Source organism: Spinacia oleracea, chromosome 6 (genome assembly GCF_020520425.1).
Source record: "Spinacia oleracea cultivar Varoflay chromosome 6, BTI_SOV_V1, whole genome shotgun sequence".
Lineage (NCBI taxonomy): Eukaryota > Viridiplantae > Streptophyta > Magnoliopsida > Caryophyllales > Amaranthaceae > Spinacia > Spinacia oleracea.
Window position 1 is genome coordinate 52,236,956 of NC_079492.1, and position 25,223 is coordinate 52,262,178.

The 25,223-nt window shown below is 37.8% G+C and overlaps 1 protein-coding gene and 1 pseudogene across 1 annotated transcript; one reads left to right on the top strand and one right to left on the bottom strand.

Moving 5' to 3' along the window:
- Positions 1 to 6,220: 6,220 nt before the first annotated feature.
- LOC110803555 (protein TORMOZ EMBRYO DEFECTIVE) lies at positions 6,221 to 24,952 on the bottom strand. Its single transcript, XM_022009073.2, has 14 exons — positions 24,559 to 24,952; positions 24,078 to 24,260; positions 22,542 to 22,691; positions 20,728 to 20,939; positions 20,308 to 20,593; positions 19,988 to 20,122; positions 19,633 to 19,751; positions 18,270 to 18,426; positions 16,970 to 17,213; positions 16,807 to 16,883; positions 8,167 to 8,286; positions 7,481 to 7,611; positions 7,154 to 7,328; positions 6,221 to 6,742 (listed from the first exon to the last, which is right to left on the bottom strand). Exons 1-14 carry the CDS (start codon positions 24,853 to 24,855, stop codon positions 6,377 to 6,379), a joined length of 2,652 nt encoding a protein of 883 aa, XP_021864765.1. The 5' UTR covers positions 24,856 to 24,952; the 3' UTR covers positions 6,221 to 6,376.
- On the top strand, positions 12,210 to 14,770 carry LOC110803556 (uncharacterized; annotated as a pseudogene).
- Positions 24,953 to 25,223: the final 271 nt, after the last annotated feature.

The window sequence follows — 25,223 nt, forward strand, 5'->3', positions numbered from 1 at the left end:
AATACCAAAGTCCCTTAACTGTTGTTTTATCCATAGAATTTGTGAGCAACAAGTTGCAGCAGCTACGTACTCAGCCTCAGCTGTGGATAAAGCAACAGTGTCCTGTTTCTTGGAACCCCAAGAAACCATGCATGGACTTAGGAACTGAACCATACCTGATGTGCTTTTTCGATTCACTTAATCACCTGCATAATCAGCATCAGCATATCCTTTTAACTCGAATGATCCACTTCTTGGATAGAACAGGCACATATCGTCTGTTCCTTTAAGATATCTAAGTATTCTTTTTACAGCAATTAAGTGAGACTCCTTTGGATTGGATTGAAATCTTGCACATAGTCCTACACTGAAAGAGATGGCAGGTCTACTAGCAGTTAAATATAGTAGTGATCCAATCATACCTCTATACTTCGTTTGATTTACACTTTTCCCATTAGGATCTGTGTTTAATCTGGTAGTTGTTCCCATGGGAGTGTGATTCACCTTAGCAGATTCTAGCTCGTATTTATTTAGGAGTTCCTTCACATACTTTTGTTGGTGGATCATGATTCCTTCCTCTGTTTGTTTGATTTGTAAACCGAGGAAAAAGTTGAGTTCCCCCTCATGCTCATTTCAAATTCACTGCTCATTAAGTTTGCAAATTCCTTGCACAAGTTTTCACTAGTTGCCCCAAATAATATATCATCTACATAAATTTGAAAAACTTGTTATAGTTCCTTTTGATTTTAGAAACAATGTTTTATCTATTCTTCCTCTTTTAAAATCATTTTGTAAAGGAAACTTTGATAGCCTTTCATACCAAGACCTGGGGCTTGTTTCAGTCCATAGAGTGCTTTGTCTAACTTGTAAATGTGGTTTGGAAATTCAAGATTTTCAAAACCAGGAGGTTGTTCCACATAGACATCCTCTTCTAGGAACCCATTTAAGAAAGCACACTTAACATCCATTTGATAAAGTTTAAAACCCATAAAGGCAGCAAAAGCAACTAAAATTCTAATGGCTTCTAGTCTAGCAACAGGTGAAAAAGTTTCTTCAAAGTCAATACCTTCTTGTTGGTTATAGCCTTTAACGACTAACCTTGCCTTGTTCCTTATGATTGTTGCATATTCATCTTTCTTGTTCCGGAACACCCATTTCATTCCTATCACCTTTTGGTGTTTTGGTTTGGGTTCCATGTGCCATACCTTGTTCCTTTTGAATTCATTTAGCTCTTCTTGCATGGCAATTATCCAGTCAGCATCTTCCAAAGCCTCACTGTGGTTCCTTGGTTTAATCATGGAGAGGAACGCGTGAGTTGCACAGAAGTTCCTTAGTTTTTTCTGAGTTCCTTTTCTAATGTCACTCATAATGAGTTCCATTGGATGGGAACTCTAATGCTTCCAAGGTTTGGGTTGGAATTGTGCAACTGGTGTTGTAGCAGCTCCCACAGTTTCTTCTGTGGCCTCAGTTCCTTGTTGTATGTCGTGGAGTTCCTCAGGTTCAGATGCTGTTTCTGGTTCTTCTGGGGCTGGATCTTCTGGGTGTTCCACTTGAATTGGAACTGCTTGATTCTACTGGACAGTTACTTTGGCTGTTTTTCTAGTTGGGCGGAACTCCTCATCATTTTCTGAAACACGAGACAAACCAATTTCGAAATCTTCTTGTTCCTGTACTACATTAATTTTGTTAGATTCATCAACTATTATATGTACACTTTCCTCTACACACATTGACCTTTTGTTGTAAACTCTGTAAGCTTTGCTATTTGGAGCATATCCTAGGAACACTGCCTCATCACTTCTTTCATCAAACTTCCCTAAGTTTCTTTTGCCATTGTTGTGGACAAAACATTTACAACCAAAAGCTCTAAAATAGGAGATGTTGGGTTTAGTACCTTTTAATAGTTCATAGGGAGTTTTATTTAGAATTGCTCGAATCATTACTCTGTTGACAATGTAACAAGCTGTATTTACTGCTTCAGCCCAGAAGTTCCTAGGCAAGGAACTGGCGATTAGCATGGTTCTGGCCATGTCTTCCAAGGTTCTGTTTTTCCTCTCAACTACTCCATTTTGTTGTGGAGTCCTGGGAGCTGAGAAATTGTGATCCAAACCTTGTTCCTTTCTTGTATTCATCGAATTTGGAATTTTCAAATTTTGTTCCATGATCTGATCTTATGTGAACCAATTGATGACCTGTGGTTTTCTAGATTTTCTTAGAAAAGGCAACAAACTCATCAAATGTTTCATCTTTTCTTGTTAGAAATATGACCCAAGTAAACCGAGAGTAATCATCAACAATAACTAAAATATATCTTTTCCCACTTCTACTTTGAATTCGCATTGGTCCGCACAAGTCCATATGGATGAGTTCCAATGGCTTGGTTGTGCTAACCAATTTCTTAGGTTGAAAGGAACTTCTGACATGCTTGCCTTTGGCACAAGCATCACAAACTTTATCCTTTAGAAACTTAATTGAGGGAAGTCCTCGAACCAGTTCCTTTGATCTTAGTTTGTCGAGCAGTGAGAAACTAGCATGTCCGAACCTCCTATGCCATAGTAGTGGATCTTCTTCAATGGCACTGAGGCAGGTTAGATTCTTCCTTGTAACCGTATTGAGATCCACAGAATATGTGTTCCCTTTGCGAGTTCCTTCCAAAATAACCTTCCCAGTGTCATTATTAATGATTTGACAGTTTTCAGAAGTAAAGCTTACCGAGTTTCCCTTATCACAAAATTTGGGAAATACTTAGTAGACTATGCATTAAGCCCTCGACCAAAAATACATTTTCAATGGCATGAGAACTTGACCTTCCAATTTTTCCAATTCCAACAATTTATCCTTTCATGTTGTCACCAAAGGTCACAGTTCCTCCATTGTAGGATTCCAGTGAGAGAAATTTAGATTTGTCTCCTGTCATGTGTTTGGAACACCCGCTGTCGAGATACCACGAGTTGTTCCCCCATCACCGGAACCTGTAAAAGTATCAAAGGATAGTTACAGGAACTCAGGTTTCCTCGAGTTCCTTTTCAACTACAATATCAGTCTTCTTAATCCATTTTTGTTTCACATAGTTTGAGTTTCTTCTATCCTGTTCCCTTTTCTTGGGACACTCAGCACTGACATGATTTCCATTTCCACAAGAGAAACAGACTTTCACACTTGGGAGTTCCACATACTTTTTCTTATGACTAGTTTTGTGGCTAAAGCCTAACCCTTCTGTTCTTTTGGATTGAGCATTCTCGATCCACTTGGGAGGAACCTTAGGTGGTTGTTTCTGGGCCCTGGCCATGGCTAGTTCCCTTTCTAGTTTCTCTTTCTGTTCCTTTGTGGTGATCAGGTCTTTGTTTAATCTTTCTAGGTCGACATTGAAAATTCCCATGTTGATCTCTAAGGATTTTGTGGGGTCTAGACTTAGATTGAACATTTTATATTGACTGAGTTCCACTTGTAGAAGGATGTTTTCATTCCTAATTTTATCGAATGACTCGGTGATGGAAGTATTCCTATCTAGCAATTCAAAGAACCTATTTTGGACATCTGATCTAACATTGTTAAGGTAGTTCATGTGATCTTTGCTAAGTTCCAAAGCTCTATCACTCTGTCCTTTTAGTACACTTAGCTTTTTATAATCTTCTAGAGTTTCTAGCAACAGTTCAATTAATTTTGATTTTGAAAGACAGTGAAGAGTTGAGGAACTTACTTCGTCTGATGGAACTCGTCCAGTTCCATCCGTTCTTGCCATGAGACAAAGATTGGCAGTTTCTTCACTAGGTTGTTCCTCTTCATCTTCTGAGTCTGTTGCTTCACCCCACGCAGCTATCATGGCCTTTTTGAAGTTTGGTTTGTTGAAGGTGGACTTATTGAAGCGTTCCTTAGGCTGGTCCTTTCCTTTCCCTTTGACCTTGTCATTTTCCCACTGAGGGCATTCACGAATTTTATGGTCTGGTTCTCCACATTTGAAGCAGCTTTGTTCAGCTATGGAATTTGTATTCTTCTTTACAAAGTTCCTTCCTTTCTGATTTCCTGGTTTGTAGTTCTTGTAGAGTCTTCTCATCCTCCTGGCCAACATGGCAGCTTCTTCTTCATCTGGTTCAGACTCGTCGAGTTCCTCAGCCTTAAGTGCCAGTCCTCGGTTTCTGGAACTCTCAGGAACATCAGCCCCAAGATGGAGTTCATGGGTCATTAAGGAACCAGCAAGTTGTTCAATGTTGAACTTTGTAAAGTCCTTGGTCTCAAACAGTGCAGTGACCTTTGTTCTCCAACGATCATCTTGTGGCATGCTCCTTAGTATCTTCCTCACCTGTTCATCAGTAGGGATAATTCTACCAAGAGAAACTAATTCATTTGTTATGTTAGTAAATCGAGTGAACATCTCTTGAATAGTTTCTTTTGGAAGCATTTCAAATCTTTCGTATTTAGACATTAAAATATCAATTTTGGAACGCTTAACTTCATTAGTTCCTTCGTGAGTTACTTGAAGTAATTCTCAAATCTGTTTTGCGTTCTTGCACCCCATGACCCTATTGTGTTCATGGGGTCCAACCCACAATGTAAGATTTTAACAGCCATAGCATTTATCTCATATTTTTCAAAGTCTTCTTTGGCAAATTCAGACATTGGTTTAGGAACTACCTCGTTTTCTGCATTGGTTTTTGTTACCTCAAAATCTCCAACTTCTATCACACGCCACACTTGGTAGTTTTCAGCTTTGATGAATATCTCCATCCTGTTTTTCCAGTATGAGTAAAACTTGCCATTTAACATAGGTGGCCTTTGCGTGGAGTAGCCTTCTTCCAGTTTCTCTTGTGAGTTCATACTATCAGGAACTTGACTCAAACAGGGTTTCCTGTGGTTTTAGTGAGTACTGGCTCTGGTACCAATTGATAGTCTTATAGGAACACGCACAAGAGGGGGGGTGAATTGTATTCCAAACTTCAGTGAGTTTCTTTGCGAACTTAAATCAATTTAAGGAACAGAAAAATACGGAAGCAAAAGTTAATCAATTTGAGGAAACTTCTTGACAATAATTAAGAAGAGAAAACCTCAAAATTCTTTTATATTAAAATAATTCCTCGATTACAATAATATAACAACACGAGTTCCTCTCTAACTCGAGTTCCTTGCAGTAATCAACTCTGATTACACTCTCTTCTGCTTCTCTCTTTCTCGACTTAACTCAAAGTCTCTACAAGATTACTCAATCCTCTCTCACTCAGATTACAATTTGTTTTTGAAGACTCTAGATAATAATAAAGCTTTTTGATATTTATGGAACTTAGGAACTTGAATTTTGCTAGGACACAAATCGTTTTATAAACTCTTTTAAAGACGTTTTGAAAGTAAGAAAGCTTGTGGAATATTTGTGTGTTTTTATCAAAAAACAAACAAACCTTTTATAGAGATGATCCTTAGGGTTAGTTCCCTTCAAATCTCAACTACCCACAATCCTGCATTACTTGGTCTCCACGATCCACAACTTGTGGAGCAAGGGAAAACCGCTTCCCCTGTTACTCCTTACAGTAAATCGTGGGCTTGGACTCTTTCAATGTACAAAAGGTTAGAAAACAATTTGTTTAATTAAATCAAATATGTAGGAGAAATTTTAGAAAGTGTAAAATTGATTTGATTTTAAAAGATAAAATCAGGTTTTGTTTAGTAAAATAAAAAGATAAACATTTATGTAGTTTTATTTCCTTAAAACTTGCTGCCAAATAATTTGATAAAATCTTATTTAAATTCAAGTTAATATCCTTTAGTTCCATAATGTATCTTTTAGCTAATATTATTATTTTACACAAAATCTAAGAGTATTTAACTACCTAGCTTCGTGTAATTCTTTTACTGGAGCTACGACTCAGCAGCTGCAGTGGTTCCTACTCTAGAACAGGTGAGTTCCTCTAAAAGAACAGAGGAACTCAGCATATGGGAACTTCTCCAATATGGGTGATCTTGTGTGCACCATAGTTCCTCTGATATGTGTCAGCTTTGTTGCTTTGTTGCTCCAGCTCAACCAAAATTATGGTCAACAATTAGTTTCTCTAAATAGGTAGTGATAGGGAAAAAGGAATGATTAATAAGGAGGATATTTAGGAGCCCATTTTTCCTCACCCCGACCAAAAAAAATTATGCCAACATTATTCAAAACAAAATCCCAAATTAATTAATGGCAAGCTACATACCTATCCAAAGAAGGTAGTCACCCCAATCTAAAGCAACTTGGAAACTTGGAAGCTCTCAAGCATAAGAAACTCCGGGACAAAACTCTTTCTCCTACAAAATCTCATTGCTACAACTACATAATTGTGATTTTTTAAATAATGATCAACTCTAAATCAAAATATTCCATGTGTTATCTTTACAATTAGTTCCAGAACAAATAAAATACATAATTGCAGCATTATGCCTGCAATGATACAACTGAAGCCTCTGTGTTAGGCAAGTTTTTAACCTTCTTGTAAGAAACAACCTCCGAAGACTTCTTAGATTTTCGTTTCTTCGACCCCTTTTTTTGTTTTGTCTCTACAGTTGCTTCAGACCCAGATTCTATTTTCACGTATACTGGATCATCAGGTGTGTCCTCAGTATCAACTTTCTTTCCAGAATTTTTTAATGGTTTGCTTCTATCGGCTTCGGGTTCTATAACTGACATGCCTACAAGAGTGTAGTCTAACAAGAATGTGCTTCTTTCAAGCCTATCAATTCTGCTGAAGTGCCTCTGAGAATAAGGGATGAGCCCTTCAAGAAGCTCTCCTATGCCTTTCACCTGCAAATTGTACATCCAAGACAATTCAATAACCATCTAACCAGATATCCAATACAATTAAGGAATGAAGCTGATTGAGAGTTAATATTCTCATTTCAGAGTAGTTGTATTCAAATACCTAATGACCAAAGCGATTGTTGATTACATTGGATTTCGGCCAATAAAATATTATTTATGAATTTTGACACTTCCAACCCATGATGGTACTCTAGAATCCTTAATGATTCCTGCATTAGGGTAACTCGATGTAGAAGGTATCACATTTTATTTTTTAGGGGGATAATGAACTGGTCACACTAAAGATTGACGGTACCAAGAACCAACGACAAGGTGCTCAAACACAACACTAGGCAACAAAAAATTAAGCAAAACTAAATTCACGAGAATTACAAATAGTAAAAAATTACCCACCTCTACAATATCCGTCGGGGAAAGCATACTGAAAACCTGAAAAAGAACAAACTGAGCATTGTGACACAACCTCGGCTTAGTATTCCACTCTCGAATATATTCAAAAAGTTGCTGAACTTCCTCCTTTCTTAGATGCAAAAGAGCTTTTCTTAAATGATCAACAGCGTCTTTTTTCCTGTGAACATATTGCATAGACAAGTGTGTCAATGTTGGGGGGGGAATCAGAATATGCGCAAAAGTACATTATTTATTTAACCCTTCACAAACAAGCATGAAGTACAGGCAAAGGGGCTGAAATGCAGTATCACAAACACTGAGTAATCTGACCTGCAAAGTTCTGAAAGAAGTTCATAGAGCCTGTGAGGTCTCCTAAGCTCAAAGGCAATCTGTATTGCTTTAGCATAATCAGCATCTGAAACAGCATTTTCAAGCTCTTGACCACGCAAAACCCCTTCTTCCTAAACCAACCACACAACTAACCCATCAGACAAAAATAGTAGAAAAAATTACAAAAACAGATACATATAGAACAACATTTTCAAAGTTGGCTACTAATTAGAGATGTGCAAACATATAGTGATACAACAGTCAGTAGGATAAAGAGTTGGTGAAAACACTTTAGAGTTTTATGGATGGAGAAAAGCGAACAATCATTTATTGTATTACACGTCAAATGGGATCTAGGGTCACCCATAAGTTGATTGATGTGCCATAAAGAAGAGGACCACAGGTTAGAAGAAAAAATAAGCTACAAACGGGGAGGAAAACAACAGGACGATTCATATGTCTAACAGTAAGAGGGGCAGCACCAGGTCCCTGAATATTGAAAGGCCTTACTCAAAGAGACGCACATGCATTTTGATCCAAGATCAACAAGGAATCATAAATGTTAGAAAATCATAGACAATAATATGTGATAAAAACTAGGTAAATCCAATACAGAAAAATAAACTTAATGTAAAACAAATTTTCAGCTGGTACGTCATACATGGCAAGTCGCAAAAAATAATCACCTCTTTACGAAAAGCCTCTTCCTTTTCAGCGGCAGTGGAATCATTCCATATATTGATAACTGCATCACCACCTCCTGTAGCAAGCATCTCTGTCTTCTTTCCAATTGCCAAGGCCCATACCTGCAATTCACAACTAAATTCAAAGAGGAGAAAAACAAATCTAGCTGACAAAGATATGCAAAGAATAACAGGGAGAATGGGTAAGATAGCAGTGTATTATTTCTAGACAGTACACAGATAATGCAAGAGTAATATACTTATGTGCATTTAATGATTCATCAAAAGTGAAGTGTACAAATGACAAACGTTTACTTGACAACCAAGCAAACAAACACAGTGGTGTTATTTTCAGATAGAAAGAATTTTATTAGAAACAATAAAGGTGAACACATCATTAGAAGATCCAGATTTCTTATCAGAACAGAAGTAAAAAGATAGCGTGCCAATCACACTTCACATCAAAGAACTCCAGAAAAAAACATTGAAAAAAAATACCCATATAGAATTGCACCAAACGGGTGATTGACTACTCCATCTTACAAAGACTACCAACAACTAGGGGTGTCAATTCTCAGTCCGACCCATTGAACCCGATGGGTTTGTCCGACCGTTTAGAATCCGAACCGTTTAAAACCCACGAGCTAGAATCCGAAATCTGGTTCAATCAAATTATATTCAACCCGATTCCAACCCAACCCGCTAATATTGATCCGATTAAGATCCAAATCTGATAACATACCGATCCGTGACAATCCGAACCGAAACAATCCGAAATCCGTTTATGATCCGATCTGTTTCAACCCGAATTCGTTCCAACTCAAGGGGAATCTGCTTAATCCGATGTGTTTGCAATTTGTGACACGTTTAATCCAAACCGTTTCAACCCGTGACCGTTTAATCCAAACCGTTTCAACCTGTGACCCGTTTAATCCAAACTATTTCGATCCGCGACCCGTTTAATCCGAACCAATTTCAATCCAACCCCGTTTAACCCGAACCGTTTATACAGTTATGTAGTTATATATTTTCTTCTTGTATAATTACAATCTTACAAAGTTTCAGTTTGAACTGGTTACCATCATCAATCTAAAACTTATTATTAGTTTGTTAAAGTAATCACATGTCGACGTTATACTTTTTAATTCGTTACAAATCATACTCGTTAATTATTACTTTATTAGTTCATTAATAAATGCTTCTTTAATACGAGTAATAAACATTATTAGTTATTAGTTCATCGTTATCGATTAAACTAAGTTAAATACAATATATTCAATAACTTATATTACTGATCTTCAATTCTTAATACTTTTAAGAGTTAGTTATCGTTTTTGTCCCCTTATTAATTTATAGATATTATTAATTTATGGACTCGACTCGGATTCCAACCCGCAACCAATTAAGACAACCCGATAAGAACACGAACCTATATGAACCTGAATCCAATGTAACCCAATATAACCCGGCTAAATCCGTTTCAATCCGACCCATTTTAGTGCGCTACCCGATTAGTCCGATCCGATATGAATCCGACCCGATATTAGTCTGACCCGATATGAACCCAACCTTTGTTATAATTCGGCTAAACCCGTAAACAATCCGTCACGTTCCAACCAGCCCACAACCCGACCCATTTACAACTCGATCCGATATGAACCGTGCATAAAAATCCAACCTGATCTAATCCGAGCCGTTAGCCAAATGAATCTGTTCTAACCCGATCCCTTTCAACCCGAATTCGATGAAACCGACCCAAACCCGATCCGTTGATCGGATTTGACACCCCTACCAACAACAATTGCATTCCAGAACATGTCCACGTTCCTTTTCAATCACAAATTTGAAAGGATTGTAGATAATTCAAATGTAACTAGATAGAAGGCAGGCAGGGGAAAATCAGAACAGTTTGGACCCAAAAGAATATGTTACAAAAGGCCAATGCAAACCCACGATACAAAAAAGGTAATTCGAACTTTCACCCCTATGCATTTAACAAGAGACATACCAATGGAAATTAATGCCACTTTTCTGTCATAATCTATGTTACATCATTTGCAACGACTCTGGAGACTTCCAAACAAGATGTCGATGCAAATGCATTAACCTTCTTCTAGACCGTAGAAGATAGATATCCAAATCCAGACACTAAAAACATGGATGAATACAGAAATTTGCACATGAAATTATTACAATACAAGTGAAAGAACCATATGAATTTCTCACGCTCTACGAGTCTAATAGAAGAACAACTCTCTTAACACCGCCTAGACTGACAAGGAAAATTCAAGAAGGAACAACACCCTCTTTGGGGTTTCATGAAACGTAGAGAGAGGCAAAAGATAGGAGGAAACAAGAAAAATGCAGCTAGACTACCCCCCCCACATTGCCCATCCAAAGTTAAGCCATCCCACATGAAGGACAAACAAAGATGAAACACCATAAATCCATAATTAAAGTGTCATTTAGAAGAATATTGGGTTATCACGACGTACTCGATTATATTTACACGCAACAGTATCACTCCATCAAATTGGATCTTGTATCACATATAATGTCTTTTATCTCTCCCATAATACCTCTGGACCATGCTTAAGCCCATGTTACCGCTAGAAACAAATACAAAAACATTGGGGCGTTTGGTACGGGTATTCAAGAAAGGGAAAAGGAATGTGCAGGGCTTAGGGCTTATTCCTTTTGTTAGTGTTGGTTTTTCATTTTAAGTGTTCCCTTTACTCTCTTCATTAAATTTCGACTATTGTGATTCCCCACACCCCCATAATATTTGCATTCCCTTTCCTAAATTCACCAATACACTACCGCATCCACCCACACTACCCCGACCAACAACGCCCCACCACAACCTGCACCATAATCACCAACCCCACTACGACCTCCACCATCGCCGCCCTACCCCCACCCCATATCAAATCAACCACCATGAAACTACCCCGTACCTACTCGAAACCACCCCTCCCAACCATCAAAAACTACCCCTTATCCACCAAAACAACCTTGAAACCACTTGCCAACATCCCGTATATCCACCAACCCATCTATAGAAATACCTCTCTTATCATTAATTATGATTTTAGATAGTCAAATTCTTAGTATTAAAAAGCACAGGGCGAGCATAAGCGCGGCTGAGATCGCGTCAAGTAAGCTAAGCGTGGCGACCTACAAGGGGCGCGCGCCTTCTGCGCTTTTGCGTGAAGCGCGCCTTTGCAGAAGCATTCGCTTCTTGTGTCTGTGGCACAGGTAAACGAAAAAGAAATGTCTGACTTCAATAAATGATCACGTGATTCTCACGTGACCCATTTTAAATGGGTGTTTGCTGTGAATAACGGACAGAAATTAAGAGAGAGAAAATCAGTTCAACATTTGGGGGTTTTTCTCCAAAACCCTAGCTGCAATATTGGAGCAATTCACTTACTTGTTGCTGCCGGATTTGCTCCAGCCACCGGCCACCATCTCGCCGGAAGTTTTCGAATTTCCAGGTATGTTCAATTTCTCTTCTTTTTCCCCTCTTTTATTTTCTCTTTCAATTTTTTATTTTTTCGACTACTTCTCTGTTCTTCCCCATTTTCTTTTCTATTTTTTTCGAAATCTTCTCTGTTCTTCGCTTCTCTGTTCTTTTCTTCTCCATATTTTTTTTCGAAATCTTCTCTGTTCTTCGCTTCTCTGTTCTTCGCTTCTCTGTTCTTCGTTTCTCCATATTTTTTTTTTGGATTTTCTCTGTTCTTTTATCGGGTTACGTACTTATGTATTTGTGGGTTAATGGGGTTGTGGGGTTTCTGGTTTTGTATTTTTTATTTAGTTTTTTATTCGTTTTTTTTAACTCTTTTTTTACTCAGGTTATTTTATTCTGTTTTTTTATTAATTCCATTTTTTAATCTGTTTTTTTTTTTATTTCATTTTTATTCTGTTTTTTTAATTCATGTTTATTCTGTTTTATTTTTTTAAGTAATGGCAGTAGGCAGTAGCAATGTTTTCTGCTATGTGGTTTCTTTTCAATTGGTTTCTAATTCATGCCTTTTAATATTAGGATGGCTACCAATGAGGGGGGTTCAAGCACTCCTTCTTTAGACACCGTGGATCCGGCAAGAAAGTATGGTAAACCGGAACCTACTAACAAGACCAATTGGCATTGTAGCTTTTGTGGTAAAGTAACAAAAGGAGGGGCTCTACGAATGAAGCAACATTTGGTAGGAGGTTTTAGAAATGTGACCAAGTGTCCTACTTGTCCCGATCATGTGAGGGAGGAAGTGAAACTTTTTATGATCAAGAAAGCACAAGCTAAAATTGATAGTCAAATGATGCCAAGGGTTAACCAATTTGATGATGAGGAGGAAGAACAAGATTGTGAAATCATGAATTCAAAAAGTAGCCAACCACTACGCAAAAAACCAAAAGTCAAGGGTCCCATGGATTTCTTTGTCACTTCTCCTTCCGAAAATGTCGTGAAAGGTAGAAAAGATAGAAAAGATATCTTTGGTGCTTGTGATAAGCAATTGAGAGACAAGACTTGTAAAGTGATTGCAAAGTGGTTTTTTGATGCGGGGATACCCTTTCATGCGGCTACTTATGATAGTTTCAAAGGCATGCTTGATGCCGTTGCACAATATGGCATGGGATTCAAGCCACCAAGCATGCATGAGCTAAGAGTTCCTCTCCTCAAGAGTGAAGTAGAGGAGATTGATAAACTAAAGGAAGAGCACAAGAAAGAGTGGGCAACAAAAGGTTGTTCAATTATGTCCGATGGATGGCGTGATTCGATTGCCTCAAAAGACATTGTGAACTTTCTTGTCAACTCTCCAAAAGGCTCTTTCTTCATAAAATCCATGGATGTTTCCAATGTTGTGAAAGATGCGGATTTGTTGTTTCATATGCTTGGTGAATGGTAGAGGAAGTTGGAAACAAAATATAATCCAAGTGGTGACGGATAACGCATCCAATTATGTTAAGGCCGGTAAGAGATATAGATCTTCTTCTTACTTTATATGTTATATTTTATTTCCTTTTATTTGAAATTAATTAACTAAATGCCTTTTCTTTTGTTATAAATTTGTAGGAAGATTGTTGGAGGCTAAAAGACAACATCTTTATTGGACTCCTTGCACCGCACATTGTTTGGACTTGATGTTGGAAGATATTGGGAAAATTCCTAAGGTCAAGAATGCTTTGAAGAAATGCATCTTCATGAATGGTTATATATATAACCATATATCTCTTGTGAACTTGATGAGGAAATTCACAAATCAAAGGAATTTGCATAGGTCGGCGGGTTACAAGATTTGCTACATCTTTCATTACTCTTGCTCAATTTCATAAGCAAAAGAGTAACTTGAGGAAGATGGTTACTTCTCGAGAGTGGAATACCTCTAAGTGGTCAAAGGATGTGGGAGGAAAGAAAATAGCAACATATTTTTTGCAAGACACTTTTTGGAGAAATGTCTTATATGCTCTTAAGTTGACCGGTCCACTAGTTAAGGTGCTTAGAATTGTTGATGGAGAGAAAAAGCCTCCTATGAGATATATTTATGAAGCCATGGATAGGGCTAAGGAGGCTATCTCTAAGAGTTTTGGAATGAAAGAGGAGAAATACAAAGAAGCTTTTGAGTTCATTGATAAAAGATGGAATTGTCAACTTCATCGGCCTTTGCATGCGGCCGGTTATTATCTAAACCTCGAGATCCATTATGATAATGTTGAAAATGTCGAATGTGAAGAAGTGATGATGGGTTTGTATGATTGTGTTGGAAGGATAGTTCCGGATGTTGAAACTCAAGAGAAGATTCTTTTGGAATTGGATTCATTTAAGAATGTCACCGGTCTCTTTGGTCATTATATGGCTAAGAGACAAAGAAAGACCAAATCCCCAGGTAATAACTAACTAACTAACCTAAGTTTATAAAACTTTAAGTATATCAATTGTTTTATGTTGAAATTAATTGATCACTAACTTAGTTTTATTATTTTTGTAGCGGATTGGTGGTCTAGTTATGGATCTTCAACTCCCGACCTCAAGAATTTTGCCATAAAGGTTCTTAGCCTAACTTGTAGTGCTACAGGTTGTGAGAGAAATTGGGATGTTTTTCAACAACTTCACTCCAAAAAGAGGAATCGGTTGGCACAAAGTCGTTTGAATGACATGGTGTATGTGAAAGCTAATCGAGCTTTAGAGCGTCGATATAAGAGAAAAGACACCATTGATCCCGTTCTTTTGAGAGAGATTGATGAGAGTAATGAGTGGTTACTTGGGAGAATGGAAGAGAATTCTTCGGATGATGAAGGTGATCTTGTATTTGAGGGTGATGACTTGACATGGGCTAGTGTTAGTAGAGCCGCCGGAGCCAATGATCCAATCTATGGCACTAGAGGAGCAACAAGGGTTGCTAGGGAGTCCATGCCATCCTCATCTAGACTTGATAAAGGAAAAGGTCCGGCTACTACCTCCACTTCTAAATTTTCTCATCGAGTTGTGATTGTGGATGATGATGAAGAGGATGAGGAAGAGGATATTGGTGAAGATGGAGATTATCTAGATGATGAGGATGAGAATGATGCTATCGATGATGATGAAGATTATGATGATGATGAGCTCTAGGAGCATAGGGGCGACTATAAGCTTGAAAAACCGAGTTTGCTTTTCTTTTTTCCTTTTTTTAGTCTTTCTACTTACTTGCTTATGTTGGTTGTGACTTTTGTGAGCTTGTGACTTACTCTAAGTCTTTGGTTAGTACTTTAGACTCTTAGACGTATGCCGGTTTGATGTCTAGTAATGAATTATGCTTCCTTTTATTAATTTATGCATTTATAATATAAGAAACATATTGTTTTAAGTACAAAATATGTTCTAGAAATGATTTTAAAGGTTTTTGGCACTTAAGGTGCGCATCACCTACGAAAAGCCTGCGCTTTCGCTTTGCGCTTTAGCTCCAGGGCCCTTGTGCGCTTCGGTGTGCTTCGCGCTTTTTAAAACTAAGGTCAAATTCGACCATGAAAATTTCAGATGACTTTTCATGGTGGAATTTGACCTTTAAAACCTCAATAATGAATTTAATGGTGGTGGTGAGACATAGAGAAGAAGAAAAAAGGGAAAGACGGTGGAGAAACAGGAAAGTGGGAGGCAGCAGAAGCGGGGAGGGATAGCGGTGTCATCGCTTAAGTGACGGTGGAGGTGGAGGTGGAGGTGGAGGTGGAGGTGGCGGCGTCATTGCTTAAGTGGCAGCGGTGGCATCGGAGAACGAGTGGGAAAGACAACGTTTATGGTGTAGCATAGGAGAGAGAAGAAAAAGAGGCGGAAAACCTAAAGTCACCCAAACAACACATTTTATCAAAGGGGTTTCCTTCCTTTTCCCCCTCTTTCCCTTTGTTGATTTCATTCCCTTTACCCCACTCGAACCAAACACCCCCTAAGTGACAATGCAAGTGATCAAACCCCCCTCATCATAGGTGTGCTATGTGCATAAATCACTTGAAGATCTAGGCCCGGTTCAGCAGCACTTCAGATAGCTGTAGCACTTTGTATGAACTGATTGTCCGTTTTATTGGATTAGCTTATTTGATCAGCGGGTGCATTAGTGTTTTTCAATAGAAGTGTTTGGTAAAAATGCTACAAAATTACATATAAATGAATAAGCAAGCTTTTAAAGTATTGAAATTTGGGTTAAGGCTATATTTTGCAAAGAGATTTCAAATCCTCTCCCAAAAGCTAGGGCAAGGTACTTTTTCAAGCTTACCCTTCATGAAATCTGCTTGTTACTAAAAAGAGCAATGTTTCAAGTAATTATGCAAGGAGGTTAGCTGATGAGGGGTAGGGCCCACATCACTCTCGTTAACTTTCATAAACTAAGACTTTCATATGACATTTATTTTGATTACCCATGATTGATAATTCTCTCCTAAAAAATGAGTGGGAAGATATTTTTTTAATGCCCTTGAAAAAAGGATGAACAATGAACACTCAGATGTTTATTCGGTTTAACCTCACAAGCCCGAAATGTCATTTTTTGGCTTTGATACCATGACCTTACAGTATTCTCTCTCATTAAGACCCAAAAAAACTCTTTTGGGCTTGTGAAGCATTACAAAACAAATCACGGGTGTTCGATCTTTTTTTTTCATGGCATCAAACAATTGTTCTCTTCTCATTCCCATTTTGAAGGGGAAGAATTGTCATTCATAGGCCATCAGACTATAATCCTGTTTGAAATCTTTGAATTCATAGGAAGTTATTGAGATTTCAGAGTGATACTATGGTGACTACAAAACCCAACAAAAGAAGCAAAGGGAAGACTTTATTTTTCGAGGGAATAACTAAAATTACCATTCAAAACTCTTTACTCCAACAGAGGATACGTTCTGCTGCAGAGCACCAAAGCACCAACCATAAGGAATCTCCTTAAGCATATAAAGACTCGTCTGCCAAAGCAGGGCTGCTTTGCTACGCATAATTGCAGCAAGGCAACAAAGAAGCTAGCCAACGCATTGATTTAGTCGAATGAAAATCTAATAGATTGACACAAATATAGACTCCAAATAACTCCACTTCCTAACATTACCCTAACTTTGTATCGATCAGACAGATTTTTAGTGAGAGCAGGAGGATTCAAGAAAAACAGATAGAGAAAAGCACGGAACCTTGTCCTCATGTTCGTCATAAGTAGCAATGCATTCATTACTTTTCACTGTCCAAAGCTTCAGTAATCCATCAGCACCTGGAACAGATACTCCATCAAAGTCAATCATGGAATCAACAAAACAACTTGTGAGGAAACAATAACGAAACAAAATGCTTGCATACCACTCGAAACAAATTGAGTCCCACGTGTAATGAAGGATGCTCTCAATACACTAGATGTATGTCCTTCAAATGTCTTTAAACATGAACCATCAAGGGTCCACATTTTTATTGTCTTGTCTCCAGATGCTGTTAATACACATCTATCAACAGGAGAAAACTCAACAGACCAGATTCCTCGTTTATGGCCCTTTAGTTTTGCCACACACACTAGGTCTGGAAGCTTCCATATACAGGCAGTGCGATCCTGGTCATATTGGAATGCAGAAAGTCAGACAAGAACATACAAGCAACTTACGTATATATTCATAAAAAAATGTTTGAGTTCTGTTCATATAAATATAATTTTCTAACCAAATGCAACAAAATTTGTCCTGTTAATAGAAAATCAAGACATCTGTAATTTTATTTTTTATCTAAATAAGACCTTACATAAGGACCTCATCAAGCAGTACATCAACTTTGAAACCAAAAGGACATGAACAACTGATTGGTGTTTAACAATAACACCCCCACCCCAACCCCATCTGCCTTACTGGTACTCCTGGTTTTCAAAAAAAGCAACATATAAAAAAAAACGTTCCTCCACGATGACTCCTCAATCTATAACATATATCATTTCTTTTGAAGTCCCTCGTACGTTACAAGAAAAGAACGATTCTGTAACATTTATAGACACGATGTAGGAGAATGTATAATTATGCAACACCAAGGAATGGAAAATGAGGACACGTGAAGAGAACAAATTATGGCTATAAAGCATCTTGATAGGGATGAAATATTTACATTGCAAAGTCTTTCACTTAATCAAATCAGCCAACTGTTGTAGATTCACTGCCATCCATAATCTTCCTCTTCATAATACCATCTCATTCAATCCCACTTCTCAACTACCCATTACAAATTACGTTTCCACAATCACTCATCCTAGACTGTCTCTGTATTATCTCATCTTTTGACTCTCCAAACTTAAGTCACAATTTATTAACAGATTTGAACGAGTTCTAAAACTGATATTTACATGTACAAATTGTGGCCAGTTCTGGTTAATACTGTATATACCATAAGGAACAAATTTTGATGGATATTTTTACCCTCTCTAATGACATAATGTGCACATGGGCTAACGGAACTTGCACAACAGATGAGAATATTAAAAACAAGGTAAGCGAAAAGAAAGGCAACGGAATCACTGTAGATCCTTGAGGAAAACAAACTCCCAAACAAAAAAGTGAAAAAAATTGGAATTAATTACAGCTCATAACTTTTTAAATATCATATATCAAATTAACAGTAAACTAACCTGAGAACCACTACAGACATAGCTGTCGCATGGTGCAATAGCAAGAGAGTTGATATCCTTATCATGGGCTGCTATTACAGCTTTTGCTTTAAGGCTGCTAGGCTCTTCAGCATCGCTGTTGAGTCCTTCAATGTTCCACACTTTTATTGTACGGTCACTATGCAAATGAGAAAAATTGCATTAGCTAATTTAAATACCCGTACAAAAAGCCCTATATATAATTATTTGCTCCTAAATTCATAAGCACACGTCATGATGCTTAGTTCTCCTCTGCTTTCCATCATTATAATAAATTCGAGCAAGAGTCTAAAAGTACGCATCCACATAAGTTTGTTTCCAAATTATTAAATTTCTCTTCGAAGTTAGGCATTAGAGTAATGAAGCTTTTAGCAGCCAAGCCGAGCAAACAAAAAGTTAAAATTGCAGTGCTCATCATAAAAGAACACAGTTACTTAAGAATACAACAACCTGCATGCACAACCTCTGTTACCCGGACTCTTCACTTTACCTCAAATACCCGTGCCGGATCCTCGACACTCAGACATGGGTATGGACACTTGGACACTTAATTTTGGACCAAAACCATGCAAATTTTTCACAAAATAGCCGTGTCGGACACTTGGACACGTACCCGTGTCGGATATGGGTATCCAAGTCCGGGTAAAATAGTGCACAACTATTGATACGATCCATGTGTATGAATTAGGATTAGCACCACAGATAAGATACTTAGAGCAAAGGGGTTCAAGTGTTCAACACACTGTTACCTAGTTCGCTAGTATGAGATTGGGTACGGGTTCGCAATTCGCTACCTAATTTGCTAAATTAGACCAAAATTATACCATTTTGATGCTATAATTCGCTTTTTCGGTTCGCGGTTCGTGGGCTGATTGGAGGATTAGGTAACACTGGTTCAACACAACCAAACATGGTAGAGAAAAAAGGATGCTTCAGAGTCATATACCAGAAGTTAACATGGCACAACAAATCAATCTCATTCTACAGATATTGGTGGATGCTATCTTTTTATCCTCAAGCTACTGCAAAGCTGATGGTTTATTCTAGTAAAAAAGAGTGATAAGACACTTTCTAGTATCTATTGTCATCCTCACAGCTATTGCATGCCTCATCTAGCGTCAATGTGACACTGAATATGTCAGTGCAGGGTCGTTGAACCATAAATTTTTACTTTCTTTTAACTACATGAGGAGAGACAGCCATTAAGCCTCTTCAAATAGATTCAAAACCAGGGACATGTACATGGATCCAGCAATCCACTTCACTAAACAACTTCAGTACGAATAAGCAAGAGTGAGAGAAGATAAATGATGGGAAAAATTACATAAATAAACCAAATACTGACCTACTACCACTAACAAAAAAGTTCTGCCCTTTCTTTGAACAAGCAACAGCTCCAACAGCTCCAGTATGACCAACTCCAACCCCTATGCACCTTCTTCTTTCTGAATCCCATAATCTAACCTGTACAATACCCAGTACTCATGATGTAATAAAAGCAAACGAATTCTGGGGAAGAGTAGAGGACATCAGCTACTCAACTAGAAGATCCCCAGAGAACCATTCAATCGAAGTTATGTCAGCATATCAGTTATCAAGAAAAACATTACGGTAAGAAATCGTCCCGTTCCCCTTGCAAACATTTGTTGCACTTCAGAAGTAATAAAAAGGTCAAAAATGAACAGGGAAGGGCAACTTACGCTATTGTCCTTGCTGCCGGTTACAATAAGTGTGCTTCCAGAACTTGATGTGAAGGTGTCAAGACACAAAACAATCCCAGTATGCCCAGCAAGTACATAGGAACATGACATTGAAGCAAGGTCGTAGACCCGCACCTGTGTTCATAGGGAGCAATCAATTTTTTATTTTACTAATCATCTAACTGAAAAATATATCCCTAAATTTTAGAAAACCATACAGAAACATTAGAAAATATTTCTTGAGAAGCAATTCACGTTACTAATAGCAAGGAAATAGACATACAAATAAAAAATAAAAACGGTCATAGAAGGAAGTCTACCTGTTCCAGGTTGGTGGCAACAGCGAGAAAATTTTCATCTTCACCTAAGAACTTCATATCTACTATTTCTTCATTGTATCCAATGAGCCTTTTACAGAGACTCAAATCCAGATCTTCTTTAGAATGCTTCAAGAGGGAGTAAAATAGAAACTGCTGATCAGCAGTGATACATAGCAATCCTTGGTCTGAGGGTAACATGCAGGAGGCAGTGAAACCTCTTCTTAAATCATTTTCGTCAAGACTAAAAGCTACATCTGAAGTCTTCTGCTCAAACAAACAAACTGCACTGTTATAGAAACAGAGTAAGTGGAGTACAAATGATTTATTCGATAAATTGAAATGGAAAGAGCTGGCAATACACATATGTTCTTAAAGATGAAAGGTAATGCAGGATAAAACTCTTCAAAGTTATCATATTACCCCTCAGAGTTCCATATTCGAACAATTCCGCGTTCACCAACAGTTAAAAAATAAACTTCTTGTGTGGCATCTTTGCTCTTCTTAGGCTTTTGTGACAACAAACTGTCATAGAACGCAGTTCCAGAACTAATAACACACACGGCTTCAAGCACCTCGTAAGTCGGTATGGTTGTCTTGCATCCATAGCTTTTGAGGTCCCACATATTAACAACCTAAAATAACATCCAAAGTCATGTTGCTGCTCGTATAACAAATAAAACACAGAAGGAATTTGAATTATCAACACCGACAAGGCTGCTGTGTGCTACAACTTCTAGGAATGCTTTTATCAGAAAACAGATATTGAAACAAAGATCTTTAGAACACTAAGTTAGCAAATCATCCTCAAAACTGAAGAATTTAGCTCCATATGTCAATGTAAAGCCGTCACTAACAAAATACCAATCCATAGTAAAAACTATTGCAGCAAAAGAACAAGACTGACCCAACCCTCAGATACTATAAATGGAAGGGCAGCTTGAGATGAATCGGGCTCGTAACTCATTAAACCACTGAAAACATAAAACTGGAAGCAAAATTTGCTGCAGGACACACCTCCTCCGAACTACAGAAACTAACAGAAGACTGCCAGAAGTCAGAAGATGACAGGAAAGAGAGCAGAAAATACTTCATACACATATCATTGAAAAGAACCACCATTCAATTTTCTTTTCGCAAATCAAGACACATTCATAAATACTATTTCCTCTGTTTCTTATTAGTTGACATGTATTGACTATGACAATATTCACATAAGTCACTTTGACTTCCTTTTGTAATTCATATTTAAGAAACAAACATAGTCATTTGGGTTCCTGTTAGATTTGTCTCAATGTATATTTTTCAAATATCTCAAAGATATAAACATTTGAAATCATATGTTGGCAAACGTTGCTAAAGAAAAATGTCAAGTAAAATGAAACCAGGGAAGTATTTCACTGCACTATTATTTGTGATGTTTAAAGGAAAAAAAAAAACTTATCATGATGTTATGTCTCCCAAGCTGTCTTTTCTAAAACTACGTTCACATGTCTTCCTTCAATGTCAGGTGGTTTGATTTCTAACGTGGGAAATTGTTTGGGTTGTGTCAAGAGTTGTTGGTTTTCCCTTTTCTATTGTGGAGCTTTTATGGAATCAAGGTGACCAAAGATAAGAAAATCTTGTGGCAATCATTTGGTGTATTGGTGAAAGAGAAATACACAAAAGAGTATCCCTTTCATGCAACTTGCTTTGGGATAGAGTAGTTAATCTAGCTACAACAGCTACCCAATATTGGAGATAGGTTACTTTGTAATTTGTGCTTCTGCTTTGAGGACATCTTGGCCTCTTTCTTCGTACACAGCTATCTGAACATTTATTTTAGATAATATAGTGTTTTTTCAAAGCCCCATAACCTTACTTTTATGGTTAGGAACCACTTTGTTGGATTCATATAAATCCAGCTGAAATTAGGAGAGATGCATTTGCATATGAATCCATCATTTTCTAAGCAGTCTTTCAGCTGAAAGTATAGTAAGAAAGAAACCATGAAGCAAATAAAGCGTTGGAAGCATTTGCATATGAATAAGGGTATCCATAATTTTCTAAGCAGTCTTCCAGCTGAGAGTATAATAAGAAAGAAACTATGAAGCAAAATAAAGCATTGGATTTAGTTTTCAAAACACCACATAACTGAAAATCCTCATTATTGTCAAATGCACAATAAGGATTTGAAATTTTGAATAGACTCAAAAACATTGTATGTCAACTATAAAAAGGAGTATGAAGAAACATGCCTTATCTCTTCCAGCACTCAGTAAGAATCTTCTATCTTCAGACATTGCCAAGGAAACCACTGCAGAGAAATGCTTTTCCATTGTAGCGGCACACTTCTTAGCAATAAGATCCCAAACCCGGACAGTTGCATCATCACTTCCGGAGAAAAGCTGTAGAGCAAAGCCAAACATTGAGCTGAGACATGCATGATATACAACAAACAAGCACTAACAAAGTAATGTCCTAAAAATTTATATCGCAGTAGTTATCAATAAATCATGTTATCTGGAATACAAATGGCTGAATGGATTTCCAACTCACGCAGAAACAAACAAATTTTTAGTAACCAAAGTTACTAGGTTAACTAAGAATGAGTCATATCAAAACCAACCCACAAACATGCATAAATCATACATACAATTAAGCCCCGTTCAAATGATGTCAGAACTCATGTCCTTCACACTTGGGCTGACAAATATGTTTGTCCCTGGTACACAAATCATCCGCTGACCTCACTCAGAGACGACCCACGGCCCCAACCTATCGCAAACATCTACCCCTTGGTGACACGAGTAGTTGAATCAAGGGAAATACGGTGGAATTTGGGATGTGCCACCAATTTAGCTACAACAACACATTCAAAGCCTATTTTTAACAAACTTCACTAGTTAAACAACAATTAGCATAGAAATATGACAACTTTAGCAACTAGACAAAATTACACAAGGATAAACAATCTAGTAGTGCCTTATGTTGTGAGGTCATTACAATTTACAAATCCTAATATCATTCAATCCCACATAATCTCATCTCATTTATGACCCCCCTAAATATGTAAACAAGACAAAAATGTCAAAAAAAATTGACATTGACATTATTGTGGGCTAGTATATTGGTAACGTCCATATATGCTCACACTTAGAGAGTAGTGATGGGCACCAAGGCTCATTTGTACATCCAAGTTGAGAGTTCAATACAAGAAAGCATTCCAAAAACACTTGTGTTCTCTCCCAAGTCCCAACTCAACCTTAGAGTGTCAATCGAGTGTGTGGGCATACAAGTGAGGACAAGCTTGTGTGTTCATTGTGCTACGACCAAGGGGCATCATAATCAGCTAGCTAGGCACCAAGGGTGAGTGCATGGCTAATCGTTGCTATCTCTAACACAAAGGAGTCGTGCTACGAGGTAAACTTAGGCACTCGGATTTGTGCCATCGTTGGGAAAGCCTGACTCGTCTAAGCATTGAGGCTTGGAGAGTGGCGCACGGTGCGGGACTAGGCCAAGGGAATAGGCAAAATAGTCCGCACGTGACATAGGGCTAGGCTAACATAACATGCTTTGATTCTAAATAACATCAAAATGCAATGCAAATCAGGAAAAAGCTAACAATCATAAACAAAGAAAGGTAGGAACATAAATTTCAGCATATTGCCATATTCTTTAACATGGAGCGGACCAATGCACGCAAAAGGGAAATATTTTATCATGAGAAAAATGTGTGCCCAAAATCAAATCTCAAGTGAAAACCTGAAAAAGTCCAATGTTTTGATGCTTACAAGGAGGCAATTAGGGTCAGGATGAAACATGATGCAAGTGACAACTCCTTTGTGTCCTTTGAAGTAATGTGTGCAGAATCCACCGTCGACATCCCAGACAAGAACTTTCCGATCAGCTCCAGCAGTTGCTAGCAATCCACCCGACGCATCACAGGCCATAGCCATCACCGGTCCGTCATGTCCCTTTTTCAAAACATAACACCCATTTCAGGGCAACATAATACAAAACTTAGCTACCTTAAACCAACCTTAAACCAAGCTATTCGCCACAACCATTCCACTAAATAAATCAAACAGCACTACACCAAATGCATAAAAAATTAAGCTAAGCAATAAACAAACTCAAATTCCCTCTATTTTAATTTCATAATTTTCTTGTTCACGGACACTAAGACGCCCTTTTAATCATTAATATCTAGTGGAAATGCGGTTGAATACTACTAATGAATGGAAAGCGTGTAACTAAGATTCGTTGTAGTACCTTCCAAGACCGAATACATTTTTGCGTAGAGAGGTCCCAAACCCTGATTTGCCGACTATGGCTGGCAGAGAAGAGGAATCTATCATCAGGACTAAGTGCGAGAGCTGTAACTTGCTCCGAATCGCCTTCAATGGTGGACTTGATTGACGCATTCGACGAATCGACGATTTTGATGGAATCGTCGCAGGTACATGCAAGGAATGTGCCGTCGGATGAAACGGCGAAAGGACCGCCAGTGTAGAACTGTTGCAATGACTGAGTACTACGGTAGCTCTTCTTGTAGCTTAGAGCCGCCATTGTTGAAGCTAAGCTCGGAGGTCTGAAGGAGGGAGAGATAAACTATGGATGGAATTGTGTTTTCTGCTGCTGATTTCAGTGGGGTTTAGGGTTTAACGCTTCGGTTCTCTCTTTTGTTTTTTTCAACTAGTATAGTACCCGTGCAATTAAACGGTTTTAAAAGTTTAAAAATTAAGTTTGCACTAAACTAAAAATATAGATATTTTCATTATTAATTATACAGAATAATAAACTTGTTCACGAAGTTATATACGTATATTATTATATAATCAAAAATAATTATAATTTAGCTGAAAATTAAAATTTTACGCCTTAATTTGTACACAGTACTACCCGTGCAACACAAAAATTCATAGCACAAATATATG

What these genes read in the sequence shown, in the direction of transcription:
- LOC110803555 (XM_022009073.2), bottom strand. Translation starts at nt 24,855, where the DNA reads ATGGCGGCTCTAAGCTACAAGAAGAGCTACCGTAGTACTCAGTCATTG. An exon ending in TTTTTTGTTAGTGGTAGTAG is followed by an intron (nt 18,427 to 19,632) that starts GTCAGTATTTGG and finishes TCATTTGCATAG; the next exon opens with TGACCGTACAATAAAAGTGT. An exon ending in CTTCTTTCAGAACTTTGCAG is followed by an intron (nt 7,329 to 7,480) that starts GTCAGATTACTC and finishes ATATGTTCACAG; the next exon opens with GAAAAAAGACGCTGTTGATC.